The 22,345-nt window shown below is 41.5% G+C and overlaps 1 protein-coding gene across 11 annotated transcripts in view; it reads left to right on the forward strand.

Moving 5' to 3' along the window:
* The window catches only part of Cnot1 (CCR4-NOT transcription complex, subunit 1), a 91,347-nt gene that overhangs the window by 16,839 nt on the left and 52,163 nt on the right, over positions 1-22,345 (forward strand). For all 11 annotated transcript variants that reach the window (XM_039097544.2, XM_063277847.1, XM_039097549.2 and 8 more), the window contains 8 exons: positions 13,835-13,942; positions 14,470-14,568; positions 15,389-15,457; positions 15,547-15,601; positions 16,488-16,691; positions 17,678-17,846; positions 18,565-18,691; positions 18,848-18,958. In XM_039097544.2, coding sequence (XP_038953472.1) covers positions 13,835-13,942; positions 14,470-14,568; positions 15,389-15,457; positions 15,547-15,601; positions 16,488-16,691; positions 17,678-17,846; positions 18,565-18,691; positions 18,848-18,958 — 942 coding nt within the window. The remainder of the gene's footprint in view (positions 1-13,834; positions 13,943-14,469; positions 14,569-15,388; positions 15,458-15,546; positions 15,602-16,487; positions 16,692-17,677; positions 17,847-18,564; positions 18,692-18,847; positions 18,959-22,345) is intronic.

Below are 22,345 nucleotides of genomic sequence, written 5' to 3' on the forward strand. Positions count from 1 at the left end.
GGTTCCCACTGGAGCTGGAGAGATGGCTTTGCAGAGAGGAGCGCCTGCTGCTCTCAGAGAACTGGAGTTTGGTTCTAGCCACACACACTGGGTGACTTACTACTTCCATAACTTCAGTTCCAGGATAGCTGATGTCCTGTTTTGTTCACACACACAAACGAAAAGATTCAGTCTTTATGTACATAAAGTAACCGAGTGTGATTTGCTCCCACTTGGAGAATGAAACAGAATTGCTAAAGATGGAAGCTAAAGATGGACTGTTAGGAGTTGGAGGCCAGCTGGGCGGCCTGTAACCTTGTTTCAAAAAATACCTAATTCTCTGCTTTCTGCAAAAGATACTGTAGTTGATTCATAGATCAGGAACATAAGTCGAATATGTATCTGTCTCAACCAAATCTAAGAAAGTATTTTTTTATAAAGATTTATTCATTTATTATGTACAGTACACTGTAGCTGTCTTCAGACACCCCAAAAGAGGGCATCGGATCGCATTACAGACGGTCGTGAGCCACCATGTGGTTGCTGGGAATTGAACTCAGGACCTCTGGAAGAGCAGTCAGTGCTCTTAACCTCTGAGCCCTCTCTCCAGCCCCTAAGAAAGTATTTATGCAGCAGTATTTGATTTTGATTCTTTTATTTTGTGGTATGGTTGCAGCAATTGTGGTAGGTTTTTTTAAATTTTTAAATAATATGTGTGTTATTTGGCCTGCCTATCCATTTCTACTAACAGGCAATGGGTATTAAGTTTTTTCCCCTAAGTATCTTTTCAAAGTCAGTATGTTTGGATAAATAGGAGATGAAAATGTGTATGTTAACCTTTTTAAATAGAATGATTTTTTTTTTTTAATGGTTCAACTTGGCTATCTCTGGAACACAGATTCTTTGTGCTCTCAGAAAACACTTGCCAGATTTCAACCTAGTGATCCTTGTCTCTTCTCAGTCACTGCTAATTTCTTAGCTCCAGCTGACCAGCATCAACTGTCCCAGCAGTCCCTTCTATTCTTGATTCTAATGCCAGAGCCAAATGGCTGAAACTGCCAAGTTCTGCTGCTTGCTGGGACTGAAACATGGTCCCCCTTGTTCTGTTATATTATCACTTTCTATTTTCCAACTTCTTCACTTTTTTTTTTTTTTAAAGATTTATTCATTTATTATATATAAGTACACTGTAGCTGTCTTCAGATACACCAGAAGAGAGAATCGGATCTCTTTACAGATGGTTGTGAGCCACCATGTGGTTGCTGGGAATTGAGCTCATGACCTCTGGAAGAGCAGTCAGGTGCTCTTAACCGCTGAGCCATCTCTCCAGCCCGACTTCTTCACTTCTTAAATGGGGCTCTGCTGGAATTTTTGTCTCCTGAATGCTGGGATTAACGGTGTGGTCAGTCTACCAAGCCTGTTTTTCTTCACCTAGAACTTGCTTTGTTCTAGGCTGGCCTTGAACTTAAAGATCTGCTTGTTGCTTCCTGGGATTAGAGGGTTGTACTACTATGCATAGATCTAAATGTAGCTGGGTGGAATCTTGCCTCAAGTTCATTACTCCCTTAATTTAATATCCTTAAACACAGCTCCATTTCACTTCCTGGTTCCCCTTTAATACTCTGACCATATATTTTATATTTTTTCTTTCTTGGCTTGCTATGCTTGTTTAAAATGCTCTTCATGAGACTTAACCATAAAACAAAGTTGTTTCTTGAGACAGTGCAATTTGAATTTCTTGATTTTAGCCTCAGGCATACCCTTCAGACCAGGGCAAAAAGTAGCCACATTCTTGATGAAAACAGTCTCTAGGCCACATACTGAAATTCTCCACTGAAACCTCCTGGGCCAGGTGACACATCACTCTCAATAACAAGGTCTTCCATATGTTTAACTAGGATAGCCCATTAAGCCCCATTTAAAGCATTCCACTGCTTTCTAAAACCAAAGTCTCAAAGTCCACATTCTTCCAAAGAAATGCATGGTCAGGCCTATCACAGCAATACCCCAGTCCTTGGTACAAACTTCTGTCTTAGGGGTTAAGTGCTGTGAACAGAAACCACGACCAAGGCAACTCCTATAAGGACAACATTTAATTGTGGCTGGCTTACAGTTTCAGTTTATTATCAAGGCAGGAACATGGTGGCATGCAGGCAGGCATGACTCAGGAGAGGCTGAGTTCTACATCCTCACCTCTTAATAGTGCCACTCCCTGGGCACATCTACGAACCATCAAACTCTAGGCATCCAAACTCAGGTTCTCATGGTTTGAGTGATCTTCTCTAACCAATTAAGATAGGTTCTTACCCCAGGCTGGTCTTAAGCTTGTCATCCTTCTGCCACAGCTTCCTAAGTGCTGGAGTTATGAGTGTCCCATCATACTTGATGTGTTTAATAAGATGTGGTAATATTGTGCAACAGCAGGTCCTTGCAGTAGACCTAATACAGAGGTTTTTGGTGGGATGAGAAAGGGACCTGGAAAAGGAGTAGAAGCAGAGAAAGGCTGGGGATAGAGAAAAACAAAAGAGAGGAGAGAGGAAGGGAGAAAAGGGAAGAGGCTGGCCAGGAACACCTGGGGCATGGGCGGAGGGAGCGATAAATAAGGATCCGTCTTAAATGCTTGGCTCTGGGATCATACCCATTGTTGGGTAACTATTGGGCAGGGCCTAGAAGAATTGCTAACATTCCTCCATATTTTGTTTTTAAAAAATGAAGAACTAGAGAGAGGTGATGATGAGGAGAAGTGGTGTCGCTGTGTTCTTTAACTACTTCCTGCTGACTTTAGACTGAAGGTTGTCTGGAGCGCCTGTGGGTTGCTTCTCTGACTGCTCTGGATGTAGATATTGAGTAAATGCCTGAACTTGGCAAGATGCTGAAACACATATACATATTAGAGTAAAAAATAAAAGTTCAGTAGGTTCAGAAGAAACCTCGTAGGTGTGCATTTGAAACCCTTAGGCCCATGGTCTTGGTGGTTTGTGGTGGGAGTTCCAAAACCAGGGAACGCGGGAGGAGTCCCACGTGGGAATGGGCAGCAGGTGGGGACATGCTATTGATTGGCATGGAGTCCACCTGCTCCAGCAGGGGTAGATCTGCAGGTTTCCTGAGGCTTACAGGAATTTTAAGTTTATAAAAGAGATAAATTTGTTAACAGCATGAACTGAACATTCTTTTTTTTTTTTTTTTTTTCTATTTTTTCGGAGCTGGGGACCGAACCCAGGGCCTTGCGCTTGGTAGGCAAGCGCTCTGCCACTGAGCTAAATCCCCAACCCCTGAACTGAACATTCTTAAAGGTGAGCTCAGGGAAGACAAAATCCTTTCGTGGTTATAAGGAGCATATGGGTTGTAAGAGAGTTTTTCCCTCTACCCAGAGGACTGAATTAAATAAATTTAGCATAATGAGAAACATCTTTGGAACTATATTTAAAAGATAATCAGAGGAAACTAGAATCTTGAACTTGTGGCTGTGATGGTTGATAATATAGATTTGCAGGAGAAACATCTTAAGTCTGTAGTTAAAAGAAAACTAAGGGAAAGTTGAATTTGTGGCTATGATAGGTGATCATATTTAGCATGAGAAACAATTTAAGTCTATAGTTGGATGACTTGTGATTATGAAAATGGATCACAGAGTGGAATGCTTCGTCAGCATTAGGCTGATGATCTATCAGAACTCCATTGATCAGTGTTAGAACTCTGAACTGTTGAGTTCCTTATATAATAATAGGCTAGTGGGAAGAAAGTCAAAAGGGTTTTTGTACCTTAAATTATTTTTCTATCACCATCCATGTGTTTTGTTTTCTAATCTTCATATCTTAGAATTACTAGCCTCCAAACTCCTTCCTAGACCCTCACATATCTTCTTTATACTGAGCTTTTATATCCTCACACCTTGTATAAAGTTTACATTTTTTCCCTATCCAATTTATCATGAGACACAGGTGGTTGATCATTAGGGAGCAGTCACGAAAACTTGAGTTTTTAACTATTGGAGTAGCAAAAGCTTACACCTGAAGCCTTCGTAGCTTTTATCATGAAGCCTGTGAGCAAGGCAAACCTGGTTGTCTGAATTAACTAACGGACCACCTATTGAACTAATACATACAGTAGAGGGTTACGCTGGGGTACGGAGCCAGTTGCCTGTTCTCTAGCTGGTCAAGCTATAGTTAGCTTAGCTTGCAATGTAATCAGAGACCTAAGAAGGTTAAATTATAATCTAGATGTTATAAATTGGCTAACATGACTGTAGTCCACTACGTAAACAGTTCTCCCAAGTTCCTTGGTCTCCATTACAGCTGGGGGAAAGGTTGTCTGTCCATCAGGCCCAGATGAGGACGCTATTTTCTGTGGAGGTGGAACATGGGAGAGATGACCTTACCTTATCTTCAGGTGTCATCTGCCTACAGTTTAGGCCAAGCCCTGGCACCAGGCATGGCATTGAGGCAGTGTTGCCCAGTGGCTGGCACACCACAATCCAAGTAGAGCACTTTCTTGCTGTGCCCTTATCTTTTCCTTGGGGTGGATTACTGTTAGCATTTGGGAGTCTCCATCATGGCAAACTTAAACAGTGCCACCATATTCAGCAGATCTGATAGGATTGAGAGGTAGTGTCTGTTGAATTAGATAATCTGAGTCTGATTTTAGTTATCTACTCTAGCTATAAAACACAAGGCTAAAACTTAATATTGTAATTAAGTTTTTGCATTGGTTTTTAGCATGGCTTTAGATAGACACCTGAACACATTAAAGGATGGTGTCTGTAAGTTTACTGACCATTAGCTTGCATTTAACTATAGTAGCTTTCATGAGATTAGAACTGTTATACTGGTTTTTGAGACTAAAGCCTGTTAGATTTGAGCCTTAAAAATCACGGTTTTCGGGGTTGGGGATTTAGCTCAGCGGTAGAGTGCTTACCTAGCAAGCACAAGGTCCTGGGTTCGATCCCCAGCTCCGAAAAAAAGAAAAGAAAAAAAAAAATCATGGTTTTGAGTTGAAGTTCTTTTATCAAAACAATTTAAGTCTATAAACACAGTCCAAAAAGAGATTGTGAGCCTTTGATCCTTATATGGTGTGTCATTTAGAAATTTGTAATAACATTAGCAAAAACAAGGCTAAATGTATCTTTAAGGCAGTGACTTTTAACTTTTTAAGTGTAACCCTTTAAAGTAATATTAAAATAAACCATCTTTCAAAAACTGAAAACAGAGTAACATAAGTTTACTGAGACAGGATGGGAACGGTATAAATCTTACCCCAATTCAAAAGTCTTTGGAGACCTGCTCCTTTTTTTTTTTTTTTTGTCTGCTCAGGTTACATGTTGCTGCTCTTAAACAAGATGGCGGTGAAGCCAAGACTTTCCACAACAAAGATGGCTAGCAGTCATGTGATTGCCCTTAATCAAGATGATGCTGAAGCTATAGCTCTGCCTTTTCTAGCCCATAGCAAAGATGGCCACAAGTCATGTGTTGTTCCATGGAGCAGCGTTCATTTCCACAAGCACATGTAGTAGCAGTGCATTAGACACACACTTTAGCTGGCAGGTGTGGCAGGTTGGGGCATGCACTGCACTTGAGTATCCTGCCCCTACTGCTGCGGCTGCCAGAGGTTCCCTTCTGAGGCACAGGTACCTGCAGTTCTCAGTCTGCCTGGGATCTCAGTTCTCTTTGCTGACTCAAACTGTTTAATTAAAACTGGGGATGGAGGGATGAGGGGAGCACACAAGCTCGAAAGCATGCACACAGGTGCACAGGATGGAAAGAAATTTGAGATAAAATACTTTTAGGAAGTAGAAATTAAGAGAAGGGCAAGAGTGAGTTAAGACAGAAATAAAATCTGGCGAGTGTTCCTACAGCTGCAGGAGCGGAAAGCAAGTGATGAGACACAGAGATGTGACCAGACACCTGTGGTACAAATCCTTCTTTCAGGCTGTCAGAGAGCAAATGGAGGACTAGGACAGGAAGAGCCCAGTTACCATTCTAGCTTTAGCCTAATAGATTCCATTTTGTACCCAGACCTTTTAGGTCTAGTTTGCCCCTAGTTTGAACTTACTGGAAAAACTATAGCTTGTTCCAGGAAGTACTCTTAGTACACTTAGTCACCCCCTAGCAGTAGCCATTCTACTCTAGCAACAACCAATCAGTATCAAGCAGGATCTGTATCTTTACTTTTTTAAAAACCTATTTTTAATGATGGTTTTTAAATGCTTTAACCTCCCTTTTAGTTCACTATTCACCAGAGGTAGTAGAAAAAAAGAGTATAGAGGAAGTGGACTGACCTGTTTAGAAATGCTTCTTTAGAACAATTCCCATCTATGTTGTCTGGCGACAGTTCAGTTTACAGAAGTTACCAGTGACACTTTGATCCACTCACACACACTCGCAGAAATTCAGTAGTCTAGTTCAGTAGTGTGGGTCTGGCAACTGCGGTGACATACTGTAGTAGCAACAGCCAGGCCTCAGCCTCCACAGGAGTCAACAGGAGGGACCAACAGGAGCATGCAGAGCAGCTCTGGGCTGTGCCTTTCTTAGGGAAATGAAGATCAACACAGACAAAGACCAACAAGCATTACATAGCCAGCTCTATAAGTAAATCTAGCTTACTCTGACCCATCAAGTCCTAATTATGCCCCTCAGAACACTACATGTCTTCCCATGGGTCTTGCCGCCTCCACTTGTCTTGTCTCAGCGGACATCACCCAGCCACCGAGTCCCAGGAAGGGACAAGAAGCTACAATGCACCATCAGAAATTTTTTTGGTATGTTTTTTCTCTATGGAGTCCCAACAAATGGAGCTCAACTATATAGTGTAAGGCCGACCAGTACATGTGTGTTCTTAGTGAAGAACCCTTCATCATGTGGCCTTCTACTCGCTTGCTTTCACCTCTGTCTGCTTCAGGGGAATGTTCCTTCATGAGTCTTCCTTAGCCTTTTACCTGTGTCCATTTCAAGAAAACATTCCTTCACGTGTTTGCCCAAGTAAAACACCATCCAACACAACTTTTTCCCCCCCAAAGAACCCTTAAGTTTCTACTTCAGTATCCAACATTCCAAATAAAATTATTTAAGCTGACCCCCCATTGTAGCCACTTGAAGTCATTACTAGCCAATAGAATTGAGCCAGGCACATAACCTTTAAATATCAACCAGTCATGTAGTCGCCAAGTTGGAAAGCCCTTCACCATGATAAAAAGGCACGGCCGTACCAGCTCCAGGCCTTCCACACCCATCCACTGTGCTGGAGAGGTCTGCAGGTCTGAGCTCGAGCTTAAAGACCTTGCTTTTTGCATAGGATCTCATGATCTGGGCATAGCAGGGAGGATGCCTGGTTTATACCTGGTGCCAGTTCTTTTGAGACAGAGAGAAAGAAATGGGTCTGGTGCAAGAGAACACCCAGAGGGAGCACAAACTCACCAATTGGTTGTTTGGTGTGTGGAGAAGTGCAACAGCCAGTCAGTCTAGAAGGAGAGAAATCCTGTCGTAGGCAGGCAGATAGGGTTCCAAGATCTCAACTCCCAGTGCATGCAGGTATGAGTGCCTGGAGAGCCTGTCAGTTGTGGCACGGATGTGTTTCATAAAACACAGTAGTACAATGCAGTGGGAGGGAGCACCTCACTGGGCCCTGCTAAGGTGTTCTCTTGAGCAGTCAGCCATGCGACAGACCTAATAATAAAGAAGGTTTGTTGCTGGGATGGGAAGAAGATCTGGAAAAGGGGTAGAGGCAGAGAAACACGGGATAGAGAAGAACAGAAAGAGAGCGGAAAGGGGAAAAGGGAGGCTCTCTGGGAACACATGGGAGGGAGGGGGTAAAGAGTAGCCTTATATGCCTGAATACTGGCTTGTATCTGCAGGCAGAGACACACGCCGGTGCTAGGTGATGGTTGGATAGAGCCTAGAGGAATTGCTAACACTTGGCAGTTTACAAAAAAATCATTAAATAATGTGAGCATGTAGGCCTGCACATGCCATCACAGATGCCAGGCCGGGGCAACTTGCAAGAGTCAGTTCTTTTTGATCTTGTAGATTCTGGGGGTTGGACTCAGGGTCTTAGGCTTCATAGCATTCATCCTTACCCCCCTGAGCCATCAATTTTTTGGGGGATGGCAGTTCAGGACAGGGTTTCTCTGTATAACCCTGATTGACTTGGAACTTACTCTGTAGACCGGATTGGCCTGCCCCTGCCTCACAAGTGCTAGGATTAAAGGTGCCACCACTGCTTGGCTACCACACCATCTTGCCACTTTAACTTTTAAAGATTTTTACTTGAATAAGTATTTTTCTTGGTTGTATTTTGGTACTATGAGCATGCCTGAAGACTTTGGAAGCTAGAAGAGGTCATAGGAACCCTTGGAATTTGATGACTGTGGGACCTGGGCATTGAACCTGCATCCAGTGCTCTTTGCTGTTGAGCTGTCTGTCCAGCCCCACTTGGTTTTTTTGAGATAAGTCTGACTGTATTCTCAAATTGGTTATGCGTGTGCACTCACTTGCATGGTCCTCTTCCTGCTTAGCTCGTTTGCCTGGGCCTGTGACATGGGTTGAGGTTGTAGTCCCTGGAGTCTGGAAAGTAGGCTATAACCTACATGTCAATTGTGCAGGTTAGGGTGGAATGAAAACAAGAGGGGATGCGACTACTGTGGTAGACAGTTTTGCTGAGGAACTGTAGTTCACTCCCAGTTAAACCTAGGTCAACACTGTATGGTCATTTCTAAGTCATATACCAAAGGTACCACAGTGGGCTCAAAGGACCCTGCTGGTAAAGGCTGCCACAAGAGGGTATCTATTTAGGTACTGAATTTCTGCAGCTGAGGCAAATCCTGGAGAAGCTGATTGTTGACTACAGGAATTCTTTAAAGGTGAGAGGCTAGTGACACTAGCAGTGCCCTACATGATCTGGTTGTACTGTAATTGGTTTATTCATTTTTTTTCTTATGAGTCCTTATCAGATATTCTTGAGGTCTAAGAATATCTGTCTTATGCCTGACATGGTCAAATCTGTGATGAAAGAAGAAATAAGTTATTTTAAGATTTTTTTTTTTATGTATATGTTTGTCTGCTTGAGTAACGTGAGCTGATGAGACGTGAAGAGGGTTATCATATGTGTGCGCTGGAAACTGAACCCATGTTCTCTGCAGAATCAGAAGCACTAGAGACTACCGATCATTTCCCTGGTCATCTACGTTACATGGTTCTGTTTCATGTTTTGTCTAGATAAAGTTTTTCTGTATGTTCTAAGATGGCCTTGAACTGGCATTACTTGCATGTGTTACCATGTCTGGGTTTATTTGATGGCTAACACTTCACAGTGTGCACAGTTATTAAGATACATAAATTTTGTGTCTTCATTAGTACCCTTGTATGTGACTTCTTCTTCTTTTTTTTTTTTTTTTTTTTTTTCCCTTTTTTTTTCGGAGCTGGGGACCGAACCCAGGGCCTTGCGCTTGCTAGGCAAGCGCTCTACCACTGAGCTAAATCCCCAACCCCGTATGTGACTTCTTTTAACACCTAAAGATTAGGAATTTAGACCTGGAATGGTAGCAAAGCTCTCTTTCTTGGCACCTTGCTGATTCCTTTGGTGAAGAACGTTAAGTAAAGCGTCTTGCAAATCCAGAGACACACCATTTTATCAAACTGATTCAGGCGAGGATGTTTTTCCTCTGTAGTTTTACCTACTGACAAGTGCAAAGGGGGGGTTTACTGAATCTATTAGATGCATGGACTAATCATGTCAACTAGTTGGTAGTTCACCATCTTACAGGTGAGAAAAGAAGTTTGCCTGATAGGTGTGATTTCTGTGACATTCTTCAAAGGTTAACATTGTAATCCTTTTAAAATTGTTTGGGGGCCTGGCATAACACTTTTAGTAGTTAAGAGCACTTGATACTTGGAAAGGACCTGGGGTTGGGTTCCTGATACCACATAGTGCTTCACAACCATCTGTAGTCCCATCACATTCCAGAGGATCTCACATCCTCTCTGATCTGTCAGCATGCATGCGGTGCATATATGTTCATCCAGGGAAATCACTCATAAAATAATTAACTCTAAAAAAACATTGGGGGTGGGGCATGTGATGGCTTGGTGGGTAAAGGGGCTTGGAAAAAACGAGCAATCCCTAGAAGGAGAGAACCAACTCCAAAGCCATCTTCTGACCTCCACATGTGTTCTTCTGCATGCCCGCCCACCCCCAATGACGTGGGCACGACATAAAACAATAATATCTTTTTTAGAATTGGGACTAAGGGTATAGCTCAGTGACAAGTTCTTTTTAGCTAGCATAGTTTGAGGCCCTGTATTTCATCTCCCTTTACAAGTATAAGTAACACCCCCCCCCCCCTTTTCTCAGTACTCAGGATTTTAAGTCTGCAGCCTGCTGTTTGCTAGACAAGCAAAGCACACTGCCGTTGAGTTGTAGTCTCAGTAAGCGTTTATGGTTTTCGCTTTTCTTTCTCTGGGCTTCAGCTTCATAGGTGCTAGGATTCATGATAGGTGTTTCCATCGAACCTGACTGGTTTCATCTTTTATTCTTCCTCAAGCTACAGCCCAGTTTTATTTCCACTTATTGCAAAGAATGGCTTAAGGTCAAATAAGAGGTGTCAGATGACAGGTTGAAGGTCATGGAGATTGTAGAGGTAGAGGACTAGACTAGGGCTGGGGAAGATAAGGGAAGGTGATGTTGATGGACAGGACTGTCTTCCACTGTCCCCTGGGCTCCCAGGTGCCCCAGGACAGAGAAGGGTGAGGCTGACTTCAGGATTTCAGCTTGAAGACAGCTAGTCTGCTAATTTCTGACTAGCCTCAATAAACCCAGGTTCTGCCACCAATGATACAAACCCGCCTACTAGTCCATTTTTTCTTCATGGCCTTTACAGTGAGGCATTTCTCACTTCACATGGCTGTTCTGAGACTCAGTCTGCAGCAGTCTTTACACTTACTATAGAACAGTGGTTCTCAACCTTCCTAAAGCCATGACTCTTTAATACAGTTCTTGTTGTGATGACCCCCAACCATAAAATTTTTTGTTGCTATTGTATAGCTGTAATTTTGCTACTGTTTTGAATCATTGTAAATATCTTATGTGACCTCAAAGGGTCATGGTGACCCACACAGGTTGAGAACCTTTGCACATTTGCCCTATTTTTTTAATGCAGATTTGACATGTAAGTTCACCTGTTTGTAGTAATGTAAACTTAACCGTTCCAGTATATTCTCGTCCTTGCTCTCAGTCTCTCTCTTATAATTTTTTGTTTGAGACAGTTTCTCTGTATAGTCTTGGCTGTCTTGGATATATTCTGTAGACCAGGCTGGCCTGAAATCCAGAGATCTGCTTGCTTCTGCTTCCTGAGTGCTGGGATTCATTGTGTATGCCAACAAGACTGACTTGTTTTAAATTTTATAATAAAAAACTTTTTTTGTCTTGTGTTTTTAGACAACACCTCATCACATAATCTTGGCTGGCCTGGAACAAACTACCTTTCTGCCTTGTCTTCCAAGTATTGGGATATAAGTCCTGGAACACATTTATTTTTTCTAACTTATTTCTTCCTTTCTTCCCTCCCCCTTGTCTCTCCCTTCCCTCTTTCCATATTTCCCCTTTCATGGTATGGATTGAACACAGGGCACAGCTAATTTTTTTTTTTTAAATTAGAATAGTGCATATCTTTAGGCTGCTCTTGAATTAATGGTCTCAAGGAATCTTCTTTAGCCTCTTAAATATCTGGGAATACGGGGCTGGAGAGATGGCTCAGTGGTTAAGGACTGTTCTTCCAGAGGTCCAGAGTTCAGTTCCCAGCAACCACATGGTGGCTCACAACCATCTGTAATGAGATCTGATGCCTGCTTCTGGTGTGTCTGAAGACAGCTACAGTGTACTCATATACATAAAATAAACAAATCTTTAAAAAATATCTGGGGGGTTGGGGATTTAGCTCAGTGGTAGAGCGCTTGCCTAGCAACCGCAAGGCCCTGGGTTCGGTCCCCAGCTCCCCCCCAAAAAAAATCTGGGAATACAGAAATATAGTACTGTACTTGTCTGCTGTTTTAAACGTGGAAAAAATTAAATTGTATTTATTCAGCCAGCATAGTGGCTTATGCTTTTAATCAACCACTGAAGTGGCACATGCCTTTAATCCTGGCATTGGGGAAGTGGCAGAGGTAGGCTGATCTCTTGAGTTCCAGGACTGTCAGAGATAGTGAGACACTGTCTCAAAAAACTGTAAGTTCGAATTAATCATACCATTTCACATTAATTCTCTATAGGAGCAAGTTAGGTTGTATGTGTCACAGAGTGACTATGGTAGTCAGAGGACACCTTGTAGGAGTTGGTTTTCTCTTTGTACCCACCCAGTGGACCCAGGCATTGAACTTGCATTGTCAGGGTTGGTGACAAGCATCTTACCTGCTGAGCTATCTTGCCAACCCAAAATAACGATATTTATTCATTATTCCATTTCACATTCATATTTCTCCTGTTTGCAAAACATTGGTGATGAGGGGTTTGGGTTAGTGCTTCCAGGTAGATTGTAGGAGTTTGTGATTGCTAGACAAGTTTGCTGCCATTGTGTCATTCCTAGCCGCCTTGTCTGCTTGTGCACGTGTTTTGAGATGGGAGTGGAACTCTCAAGACATTTGCCCACCTTTGCTTCATTTTTACCAGTTGTTTTTCTTGTTGTTTTGTAATTATTGTTGCTAGTTATTCTTCAGCAGTATGAATGCCCGTATCAGTGCTGGTGGAGTAAGTGCTCTTTGCACAGTCTGAGTAAGGAGGATGCTCTGGTGGAGTAAGTGCTCTTTGCACAGTCTGAGTAAGGAGGATGCTCTGGTGGTGTGGGTTGCACTTTGTGTTTGTATAACCCCGGCACTGAAGGGCTGCAGACAGGTGGATGCTGCAGACCTCATTGCAGTCGGCAGTCTGTAGAGGGTACCTGATGATGTCTGTCTCCCTCACAGACGACATGCACTGGTGTGCACACATTCTACATATGTGCGTATTTACACATACACAAAGAGAAGAGAGCCAGCACAGTGGCTCAGTCAGTGAACTGCTGCCAAACCCGATAACCTGAATTGGGTCTCCAGAATCTTACATGGTAGAGAGAGAGAATCAACTGTCTTGACTCTGGAGACATTGATCTGATTCCCAAAGTCTATGCTATAATTCTATCCTACGCATGCATGCTGTGGTTCACCCACACTCACTCAGTCCCTCCCAAAAGAAAAAAAAAGTACAAGTAAATGCATGCGTGTGTGTTTTTAAAAGTTCCTAAAGCCCACCTGTACTAAATTCATCTTAAGTGGCTCCTTGAGCTATTTTGCTGCCTGAGGTTCCCTGTGTGTGTGTGACCCCCCCCCCCCCAACCCCATTTTAAAGCAGGGTCTATTTGGCCCTGTAAAATTTTATTAAATCAGCTGTTACTTATTTTTGGTATAAATGTTAACCATCACACCAAGTTATATTATTGGTAGGTTTGTGTTCTTTTAGCCAGTTCAGAAAGAATACATTTAAGTAATTGTTGTATATAGGTATTTGTACTTAAGTGATTCCTATAATTCTGTTTTTGAGAACAGGGTCTTTTATCCTTTAGGCTGTCTCAAACTTGATCTGTAGCTTAAGGGTGGCCTTGAAATCATGACCATTTTTTGAATCCCAAGAGCTAGGATTAGAGGCTTGTGCCGCTATGCTCAGTACTTTGAATAATTCCCCAGAGGCTGATTTTCCTAGAACTATATTTAATTTTGCCATGGATAATGAGATCAGAGTATCGTGCGCACTAGCCAAGTTCCACCGTATCACCATCTATGTCCCCGGTGCTTACTTTTGTCTGAAACCCTCCTTTAAACTTAACATTTTTGTGTTTCAGATTGTAAATCGGCACGGTCCTGAGGCAGACAGGCATTTATTACGCTGCCTATTTTCACATGTGGATTTCAGTGGCGATGGTAAAAGCAGTGGCAAAGATTTCCATCAGGTACGCAGAGATTATGGGATTTATAAGAATCATCCTCATTTACTGTGTAAATTTGCATAATATATGAACACGAGGGAGAATAACATCTAGAACATAACCTTACATGTGTAGCTGAGACAGCACTGGGGATTCATCTGTCCTTTTCTTCTGCTTGGCTATATGCTGGTGACAGTCTAATGTAGGATTAGGGAGCTGCTGCTGGGTCTGCCTGGTGAAGGAAGCAGGAATGAGGGGATGGCCTGCTTGAAAAGCAGATTGGATATCTCATGTTCTGCATTAAATCTCTGGCTTGAGTTTTCAGTCTTGTCAGGGTTAATTATGTTGTTTTATGACTTAGTAGTGAACTGTGATGTGGACATTTGCTGCTGTTAAGTTTTATATATCCAAATGGGATTTCAAAGAGCTCGTTTTGATAGTAAAACTTGATAGCATCTAATATTCATAAGTTCTACTTTTGTTCATGTGAGGTGATGCTTAATGCTAATAGAAGTTTTTTTTTTTAATTTATTTATTTATTTTTTTTGAAGACACAGTTTCTGATTCAGGAGTGTGCCTCGCTGATTACAAAGCCAAATTTTATCTCGACATTGTCATATGCCATTGATAATCCTTTGCACTACCAGAAGGTCAGTATACTTTTATCTTTAGTAAGATTGTGATATATCTATTTCTCCCTGTCATTTTTGAGGGAAGGTCTTTCTGTTTAATCTAGGCTATTCTTTCTTCTCATTAGTCTCAGTGCTGGGCTGGTGTAGACATGTAACACCGTACTCAATTTGAGTGTGCCCTATGATACTAGGTTGTTTAAAAGGACTCTGAACTTTGGATTTGAGGTTTTTAATTTTTATTTTGTCCTCCCCCCCCCCCCCCCCCCCCCCAAGAGCTGAGGACCGAACCCAGGGCCTTGCGCTTGCTAGGCTAGCGCTCTACCACTGAGCTAAATCCCCAACCCCTTTTCTTTTCTTTTTTAAAGACCTGGTCTCTGTGCAGCCCTGGTGGTTCTGGAGCTCACAGTATAGACCAGACTGCTTTAGACTCAAGAGAATTACCTGTGTCTCAGGAGTGGTGGGGTTAAAGTGTGTACTACCACATCTGCACCTTTTTTTCTTCTTTTTGAAAAAAACAAAACAAAACATGTCCTATCTTAAAATTTGAAGGATTAACTTTCTTTTGTACCTTTCCGAGAGAATCAGGGCAGTTGCTTGTTGGTAAATGGGAACTTACTAAAACCAGATTGGGTCAAGTATTAAGTTTGTCAGTCTACAGTTGTAGATGATAGTGTATTGCTTGCAGTGACCCAGAGTCATGCTGTGTGTATATTGTCCCATTAGTACATTATTATAGTGCACATTAGTTCATCACTATTTGATGAACTAAAACTTTATAAAACATTTGCATCCTTAACAAATAAAAGTTAAATCTTTTTGTAAAATTGTTTTGTTTCAGAGTTTAAAACCTGCACCCCACTTATTTGCCCAGCTGAGTAAAGTTCTCAAGTTAAGTAAAGTACAAGAGGTAAGTGTTTTGAGAAAGTGTCTTAAGCAAAAACTATATAGTTAAAGTAAACACCTGACTCTTGTTAATGTAACTCCTTCTTGTTTCAGGTAATTTTTGGTCTTGCCCTTTTGAATTCTTCTAGCCCAGATCTCAGGGGATTTGGTAAGTTATTTTATCCAAAGTTTAAGATCCTTTCTTCCTTCCCTTTTTTTGGGGGGGCGGGGTTGTGTTAGGGATCAAATCTAGGGCCTTGGACAAGCTGTACAAGACTCACCTCTGAGCTACATCCCTGGGTGGGTCCTTAGCTAGTTTTGTTATTGTTATTATTTATGCACATTTGAGTGTTTTGCTTCTGTGTGTGTGCATCACTTGTATACTTGGAACCTGAGGAGGCCATAAAAGTGTGTCAGGCCCTCTGGAACTGGTTATGAAATGCCACATGCATGCTGGGAACAGAACCTGGGTCCTCTGCAAGAGTAACAAGTGCTCTTAACAGCTGAAATATCTCTCCAGCCCTTGTTTTTGTTTTTAAGACAAAGTCTTGTTTATGTAGCCTAGGCAGTCTCAAATTCACTAGCCTCCTAAGTGCTGAAATTATAGTCATGTGCTGCTGTGCCTGACCCAGCCCTTGTGCTGCTGCTCCTCCTTTTTGTAAAATAAAGTCTGGGTGTCTCTCTGTTTTTTTTTTTTTTTTTTTTAATGTATCCCAGGGATATCCTATAGCTCCTGTGTAGACCAGGCTGGCCTCAAGACTGCCTCACAAGTGTTGAGGTTAAAGGCATGTCCTACCATAACTGGCTCCAACTGTGTTTTAACATGTAATTGTGTTTTGTTATGCTCACATTGCTGTACAACTGATTTCAGAACCCTTTCATCTTGTAAGCTTTCTCTTTGTTCATCAGTCACTGTCTGGTTGCTCTCAGCTAGAGTTCTGTGAACGTATTGGAGAGGCAAAATGCATGTTGGTGCATACAAAAGGCGATTATTTGGACATTTGATATTTTACTTACTATGGTGTAAAAAATAACTTGGTTTATTTTACTTTTAGCTGCCCAGTTTATTAAGCAGAAGCTTCCAGATCTTCTGCGTTCTTACATTGACGCAGACGTCAGTGGAAATCAAGAAGGTGGCTTCCAAGATATAGCAATAGAGGTCCTGCACCTCCTGCTCTCCCACCTCCTCTTTGGGCAGAAGGGGGCCTTTGGAGTCGGGCAGGAGCAGATAGACGCCTTTCTCAAGACGCTGCGCAGAGGTAAGGGTGAGCATCAGCTGCCGTTAAAGAGTACAGGGTCGCATGTAAGTAGAGATAAAGATCTCCTATTTCTTTGTTTTGGTCTTATAATGACTAATTTTTTTTTCTTTTTCTTTTCTTTTCTTTTTTTTTTTTTTTTTTTTGGAGCTGGGGACCGAACCCAGAGCCTTGCGCTCGCTAGGCAAGCGCTAGTCTACCGCTGAGCTAAATCCCCAACCCCGACTAATTTTTAATATAAAAGTACTAGTAGAACTTTGTTAAAGAATAAGTATAAGTAACTTTATTCCATCGTGATGTTTTTGTGTATAAGTTCACTCAGTGAACTGTTGTATAAGAGTGGGCAAAATTTTCTGCTGCCTTTCCTCCCCTTTAGGATGACCACATTACAGTAACAGGCTATTTTTAATTAGAAAGATCAATAAATCCCCGACCTCCAATCCTTCCAGAAGATAACTCTGACCGTGGTTTACTTCCTGTTGTTGGTGCAGTTTAAGCTGCATAAACCTCAGACACAGGCTTTAGACTTATAACAGACTCTGCTCCTCATAATGGGAATCATCTTCTTGTGAAAGTTTAATATATGGTAATGAATTGATAACCAGCCACTGGAATCTGCACAGTAAGCAGTTCCTCTGAGATACCCAGAGTTTCAATTCTAGGATTGGCTTGAGGTCATAATGTGGAGTAGATTGGGAAAATTTAATAAAGTGTTTTTAAGGCATGGTCTTTTTATGTAGTCCTTGAACTCACAAAGATCTGCCTCCTGAGTGTATTTCCACACCCAGCCCTAAGCTGCTTGGTTTTGAAAATAAACATGCAGAATTGGGCTTGAAGGGATTTTAGAGGAATAGCAGGAGAGATGTCCAGTTTGTGTTGCTAGGCATTGAGCCCAGGGCTTTGGGCACCACACAGATTCTTATGTTATTTGAGCCTCTAGACTTTTTTTTTTTTTTTTTTTAATTGCTTAATACTCTTTCTTTCTTCAGATTTTCCCCAAGAGCGTTGTCCTGTGGTGCTTGCACCACTCCTATACCCTGAAAAACGGGACATTCTAATGGACAGGATTCTGCCTGACTCTGGAGGGGTAGCTAAGACCATGATGGAGAGCTCTCTGGCTGATTTCATGCAAGAAGTGGGCTATGGCTTTTGTGCAAGGTTGGTAGGAAGACATGTCAGAATTGTGGTTTATCTTAATCCTGGTTATTGGAAACAAGCACACAATTGTTTAATTATCGTGTGCTCAGAACTTTAATCTTCCACACTCGTCTAATGCTGATATCAGCTGTACTCTTGAACTTGTGGCTTCTTATCCTTACCAGTTTTTAAAATTTAGGAACCATGTTCTTTGTTTAGTCACCAGGATAGCCATATTTTACTGTTATGCATCCACGTTACTGTTTTAAACTTCTAGAAGCAACATGAAAAGGACAGGCACATTTTCAAGGGTTTTCAAGTATTGAGTAAAGATTGACCTTTATATGTGCTATTCACTATTTTGGAGTTGGTAAGAGAACTCAGCTGAGAAAGGTGTTGTGTTTAGTCTCTGGAACTTATCTGATGGGAGGAGAAAATAGATTTCAGCCAAAGTCTCAGATGTCTGCACAAATGATACGCATTCTTGTGTGTACACTCCACAGCGAGCGGGCACACATACGCTGTAATTTTAAAAATGAAGTTAATTCATTCTAAAAAATTGAAGTTACTATTTTAAGCTAATGATTCATGTTTCTAGTTGCATAAAATAACATAAAACGTTAATAAATTTCCCTATGTTAAGGGCTTCATACCACTCATTTATTAGTAGCCCTTGTTAGTCGTGCGTGGTGTATGAGGTGGTAGATAGCATACTGCTAAAGTTGTATTGTTGTTTCAGTATTGAAGAATGTCGCAATATAATCATGCAGTTTGGTGTTCGGGAGGTGACAGCTGCCCAGGTTGCCAGGGTCTTGGGAATGATGGCTCGGACTCACTCAGGATTAACAGATGGTATTCCATTACAGGTTTGTTGAATTCAGCTGTTATACCAAAAGACTTATTATCCTGCCCTCTTTATTTTATTTTATTTTATTTTGTTTATTAAAGTGCAATACGATTGATCTAAAGAGATAAAAACATTTATTAGTTGGATTTACCTAATTAGAGTTTCACTTTTACAGAGCATCTCTGCTCCCGGCAGTGGGATCTGGAGTGATGGGAAAGATAAAAGCGAGGGGGCACAGGCACACACGTGGAATGTAGAGGTTTTGATCGATGTTCTTAAAGAACTGGTGAGTACGTTCGCTCAGGGCTTTAGATTCATATCAGCATTATGTACCTCAAGGTGTATTTTTGTTTGTTCTCTAAGTTCTATGACAGCTAAATAAGAGCAAGTGTTCTGTAATATTTCAGCTTTCCAGCAACAAAAGCATTTACAATGATTATACATTAAGCAGTGCATAATCACATTTAAGCCCTCCTTTTGTAAGAGTATCTCACTGAATTTAGAGTAATTGCTTTAGTTAGGTAGGTTTTCTGGCCAGTGACCTCCATAGGTCTACCTCTTGTGTTGTCCCCACCCCACCCATCCGTTGATGACAGATATGTGGCCATGCCTTTAGACTCGGGTTTTTTTTTGTTTTGTTTTGTTTTTGAGACTGGCATAAGTAAGCTATTTGTGTAGACTCTACTTTTACAGTTCTGAATTAAATTATTGTTTAAATCTATTCTTCAGACAGGTTCTGAGATAGGCTAACTCATTACAAGTAATCATTAAAGAATTATTGAGAAGACAGGCACGGATTCTTTTTATAAATGCAACAAAAATTTTTTTGATATACATTAATTGATCATATTCTATTTCTGATTATTCATAAGCTAATTGGCTTTCCATGCAAAGGAAACAGATAAAAATGTGGACGTGCTTACATAAAACATAAAGGACAAATTAGATACCATGAGTATGAGGGTCCATGACATTTATGTAGCTGAAGAACACTGGATTCGGATGTAACATCTTACTGATAAACTAACAAAGAACAAAATATGAGAACTACAAATTCTAGTTTGGAGCGGCGATAAATGCCTGTATGGCAGAGGCAGGAATAGTGTACAAGCAGAGACCAGCCTGATCTTCCTACATCATTCATGTAAGATTGTCTTGAGACAAACTGAGCAGATAGTCATACGTTTGTTAGTTGACATTGTGTTGGGAATTTGGCTCAGTGGTAGAGTGCTTACTTAGCGTGCCGAAACCTGTGTGCAGTCTCACTCAGCAGGAAAGACGAGCCTAAACCTTCTAGTCTGAAGCTGGGTAGAACAGTGTAGAGCGGGATGCCCCTGAGCTCCTTGATTTTACCTCCTGAGCGCTGGGACAAGAGACAGGCATCCCCAAGCCTAGCAGATCCGAATAGACTTGGTGTGTTAGTAGGAATCGAGTCTAAGACTTCATACATGTTATTCTTGCCAGGTGTCAAGGTATCTGGCCTATTTCTCATTTTTAGTTTTCCATGTTTGTAACTTTGAAGACCTAGTTACAGAGAATCATGGTTTCCTCATAATTCGCTATTTAACAGAATTAGTGGTTTTTACTCCAGTTACTTAATTTTTCATAGCATTAGGAATCAAAAGCCAATGCCTTGGGTTTTATGTGTTGATAGGCGTGTGTGTGTGTGTGTGTGTGTGTGTGTGTGTGTCTGTGTGTCTGTGTGTCTGTGTGTCTGTGTTTGTAAATGCAGACTTGCAAATGACAGTCATAAGACAACCTTATGTTAGTCATTCTGCATAGTCTGAGTACTGCCTTCTCCAATCTGGGCAGCTTAGACTTTGAAGGATTCTTTCTTTCTCTCTCTTTTTTTTGGGAGGGGGGGGCGGGCAGAGCTGAGGACCGAACCCAGGGCCTTGCACTTCCTAGGCAAGTGCCCTACCACTGAGCTAAATCCCCAACCTGAGGGATTCTTTTAAGAGTTGTGTTTCCCGTTTTGCTGAAGGAGCACTGGGATTACAGGAGTAATTATATTGTAAAATCATTGGTTTTGGGGATTCAGATGCAGGTTGCTAACACAATGCAAGCACCTTAACCTGTTGAACCATTTCCCTATCCTTTCATCCTGTTTTTTTTTTTTTTTTTTTTGGTTCTTTTTTTTCAGAGTTGGGGACTGAACCCAGGGCCTTGCGCTTCCTAGGCAAGCGCTCTACCACTGAGCTAAATCCCCAACCTCATCCTGTTTTTTGACACAAGGTTTCTTGTTCTGCCTAGAGCTTATCACTTTGACTAGGGTTCCTGGCCAATGAGCTCTAGGCACTGTTTGCTCAGCACTGAGGTTATAGACATGTGGGGTTTTGTTTTGAGAGAGGGCTTACCTGCCTCCCAGTGCTGAGATTAAAGGTGCCCATCATCCTGCCCAGTTTTGCTGCTTTAAGTTTGGGTTTTGGGGATAGGAACTCAAGGACTTAGCCTTTGAACTGAGATATCTCCTTAGTCTAGTTGCTCTCAACCTCCTTAATATTTTGTCCCATTAACACAGTTCCTCGTGTCATGGTGACCCTTCCCAACCCCTCACCCCATAAAATTATTTTTGTTGTTATTACTGTAGTTTTGCTGCTGTTAAAATTGTAATGTAAGTATTTCTGTTTCCAGTGGTCTTCGGCAACCCCTGTGAGAAGGTTATTCCACCCCCAGAAGGTGGTCACCCAGTTTGAGAACTGCTACTGTAGTCCCTTATGGCCTTTTCTTTTTCTTTAATGTATTTTTTGTTAATTTTGTTTCCTGCTTTGTTTTTTGATATAGTATCTGATATGGCTTAGGTATTTTGTCCTTGCTTCTTTATGTTTACTTTTGAAAACTTTTATTTTGGTGGAGTTTTAAGTTGCCCATGATGGCTTGGAACTTGAAGTCCTCCTACCTATGCCTCTGTCACATTTCCTAGTAGTACTTCTCTGTTTAACACGGAGTGACATTCTGAAAATTGTTTATGAATACACTGTAGCTGTCTTCAGACACACCAGAAGAGGGATGGTTGTGAGCCACCATGTGGTTGCTGGGAATTGAACTCAGGACCTCTGGAAGAGCAGTCAGTGTTCTTAACCACTGAGCCATCTCTCCAGCCCTGAAAATTGTTTTTGTTTTGTTTTTTTTTTTTTCCTTTCTTTTTTTCGGAGCTGGGGGACCGAACCCAGGGCCTTGCGCTTGCTAGGCAAGCACTCTACCACTGAGCTAAATCCCCAACCCCCTGAAAACTGTTTTATTAGGTAAGTTTGTCACCTCAGTCAGAATAGTGTGCACTAACAAATATAAGTCTAGGAGGAATGAGTCCTTGTCTTCTTGCTCCACCTAATCCATATAGTTTATTACCATACTGTAGATACCGTAACACAATGGCATGTAGTTGTCTACCTAAACATAGTAAAATTACAGTGTGAAGACATAAGTATGCCTGTGGATATAGGTTAGCAGTAGAGCACTTGTCTAAGTGAGGCAGGGCCCTTTGTCGGATCCCTAGCATTGTAAATAGTGGAACAGCACTCAAGGGACTGGGAATTGGAGGTGAAGGCTCAGGTTATAAGTATACTTCATTGTTAGACTTCTGTTTTTTTCTTCATATTTTCTATATTTATTAAATGATGAGAATCTCATATGTAGCTCTGGCTGTCCTTTGGTTTTTTTCTTTTTTTTTTCT

This window comes from Rattus norvegicus, chromosome 19, assembly GCF_036323735.1.
Source record: "Rattus norvegicus strain BN/NHsdMcwi chromosome 19, GRCr8, whole genome shotgun sequence".
In the NCBI taxonomy this organism is placed as follows: domain Eukaryota; kingdom Metazoa; phylum Chordata; class Mammalia; order Rodentia; family Muridae; genus Rattus; species Rattus norvegicus.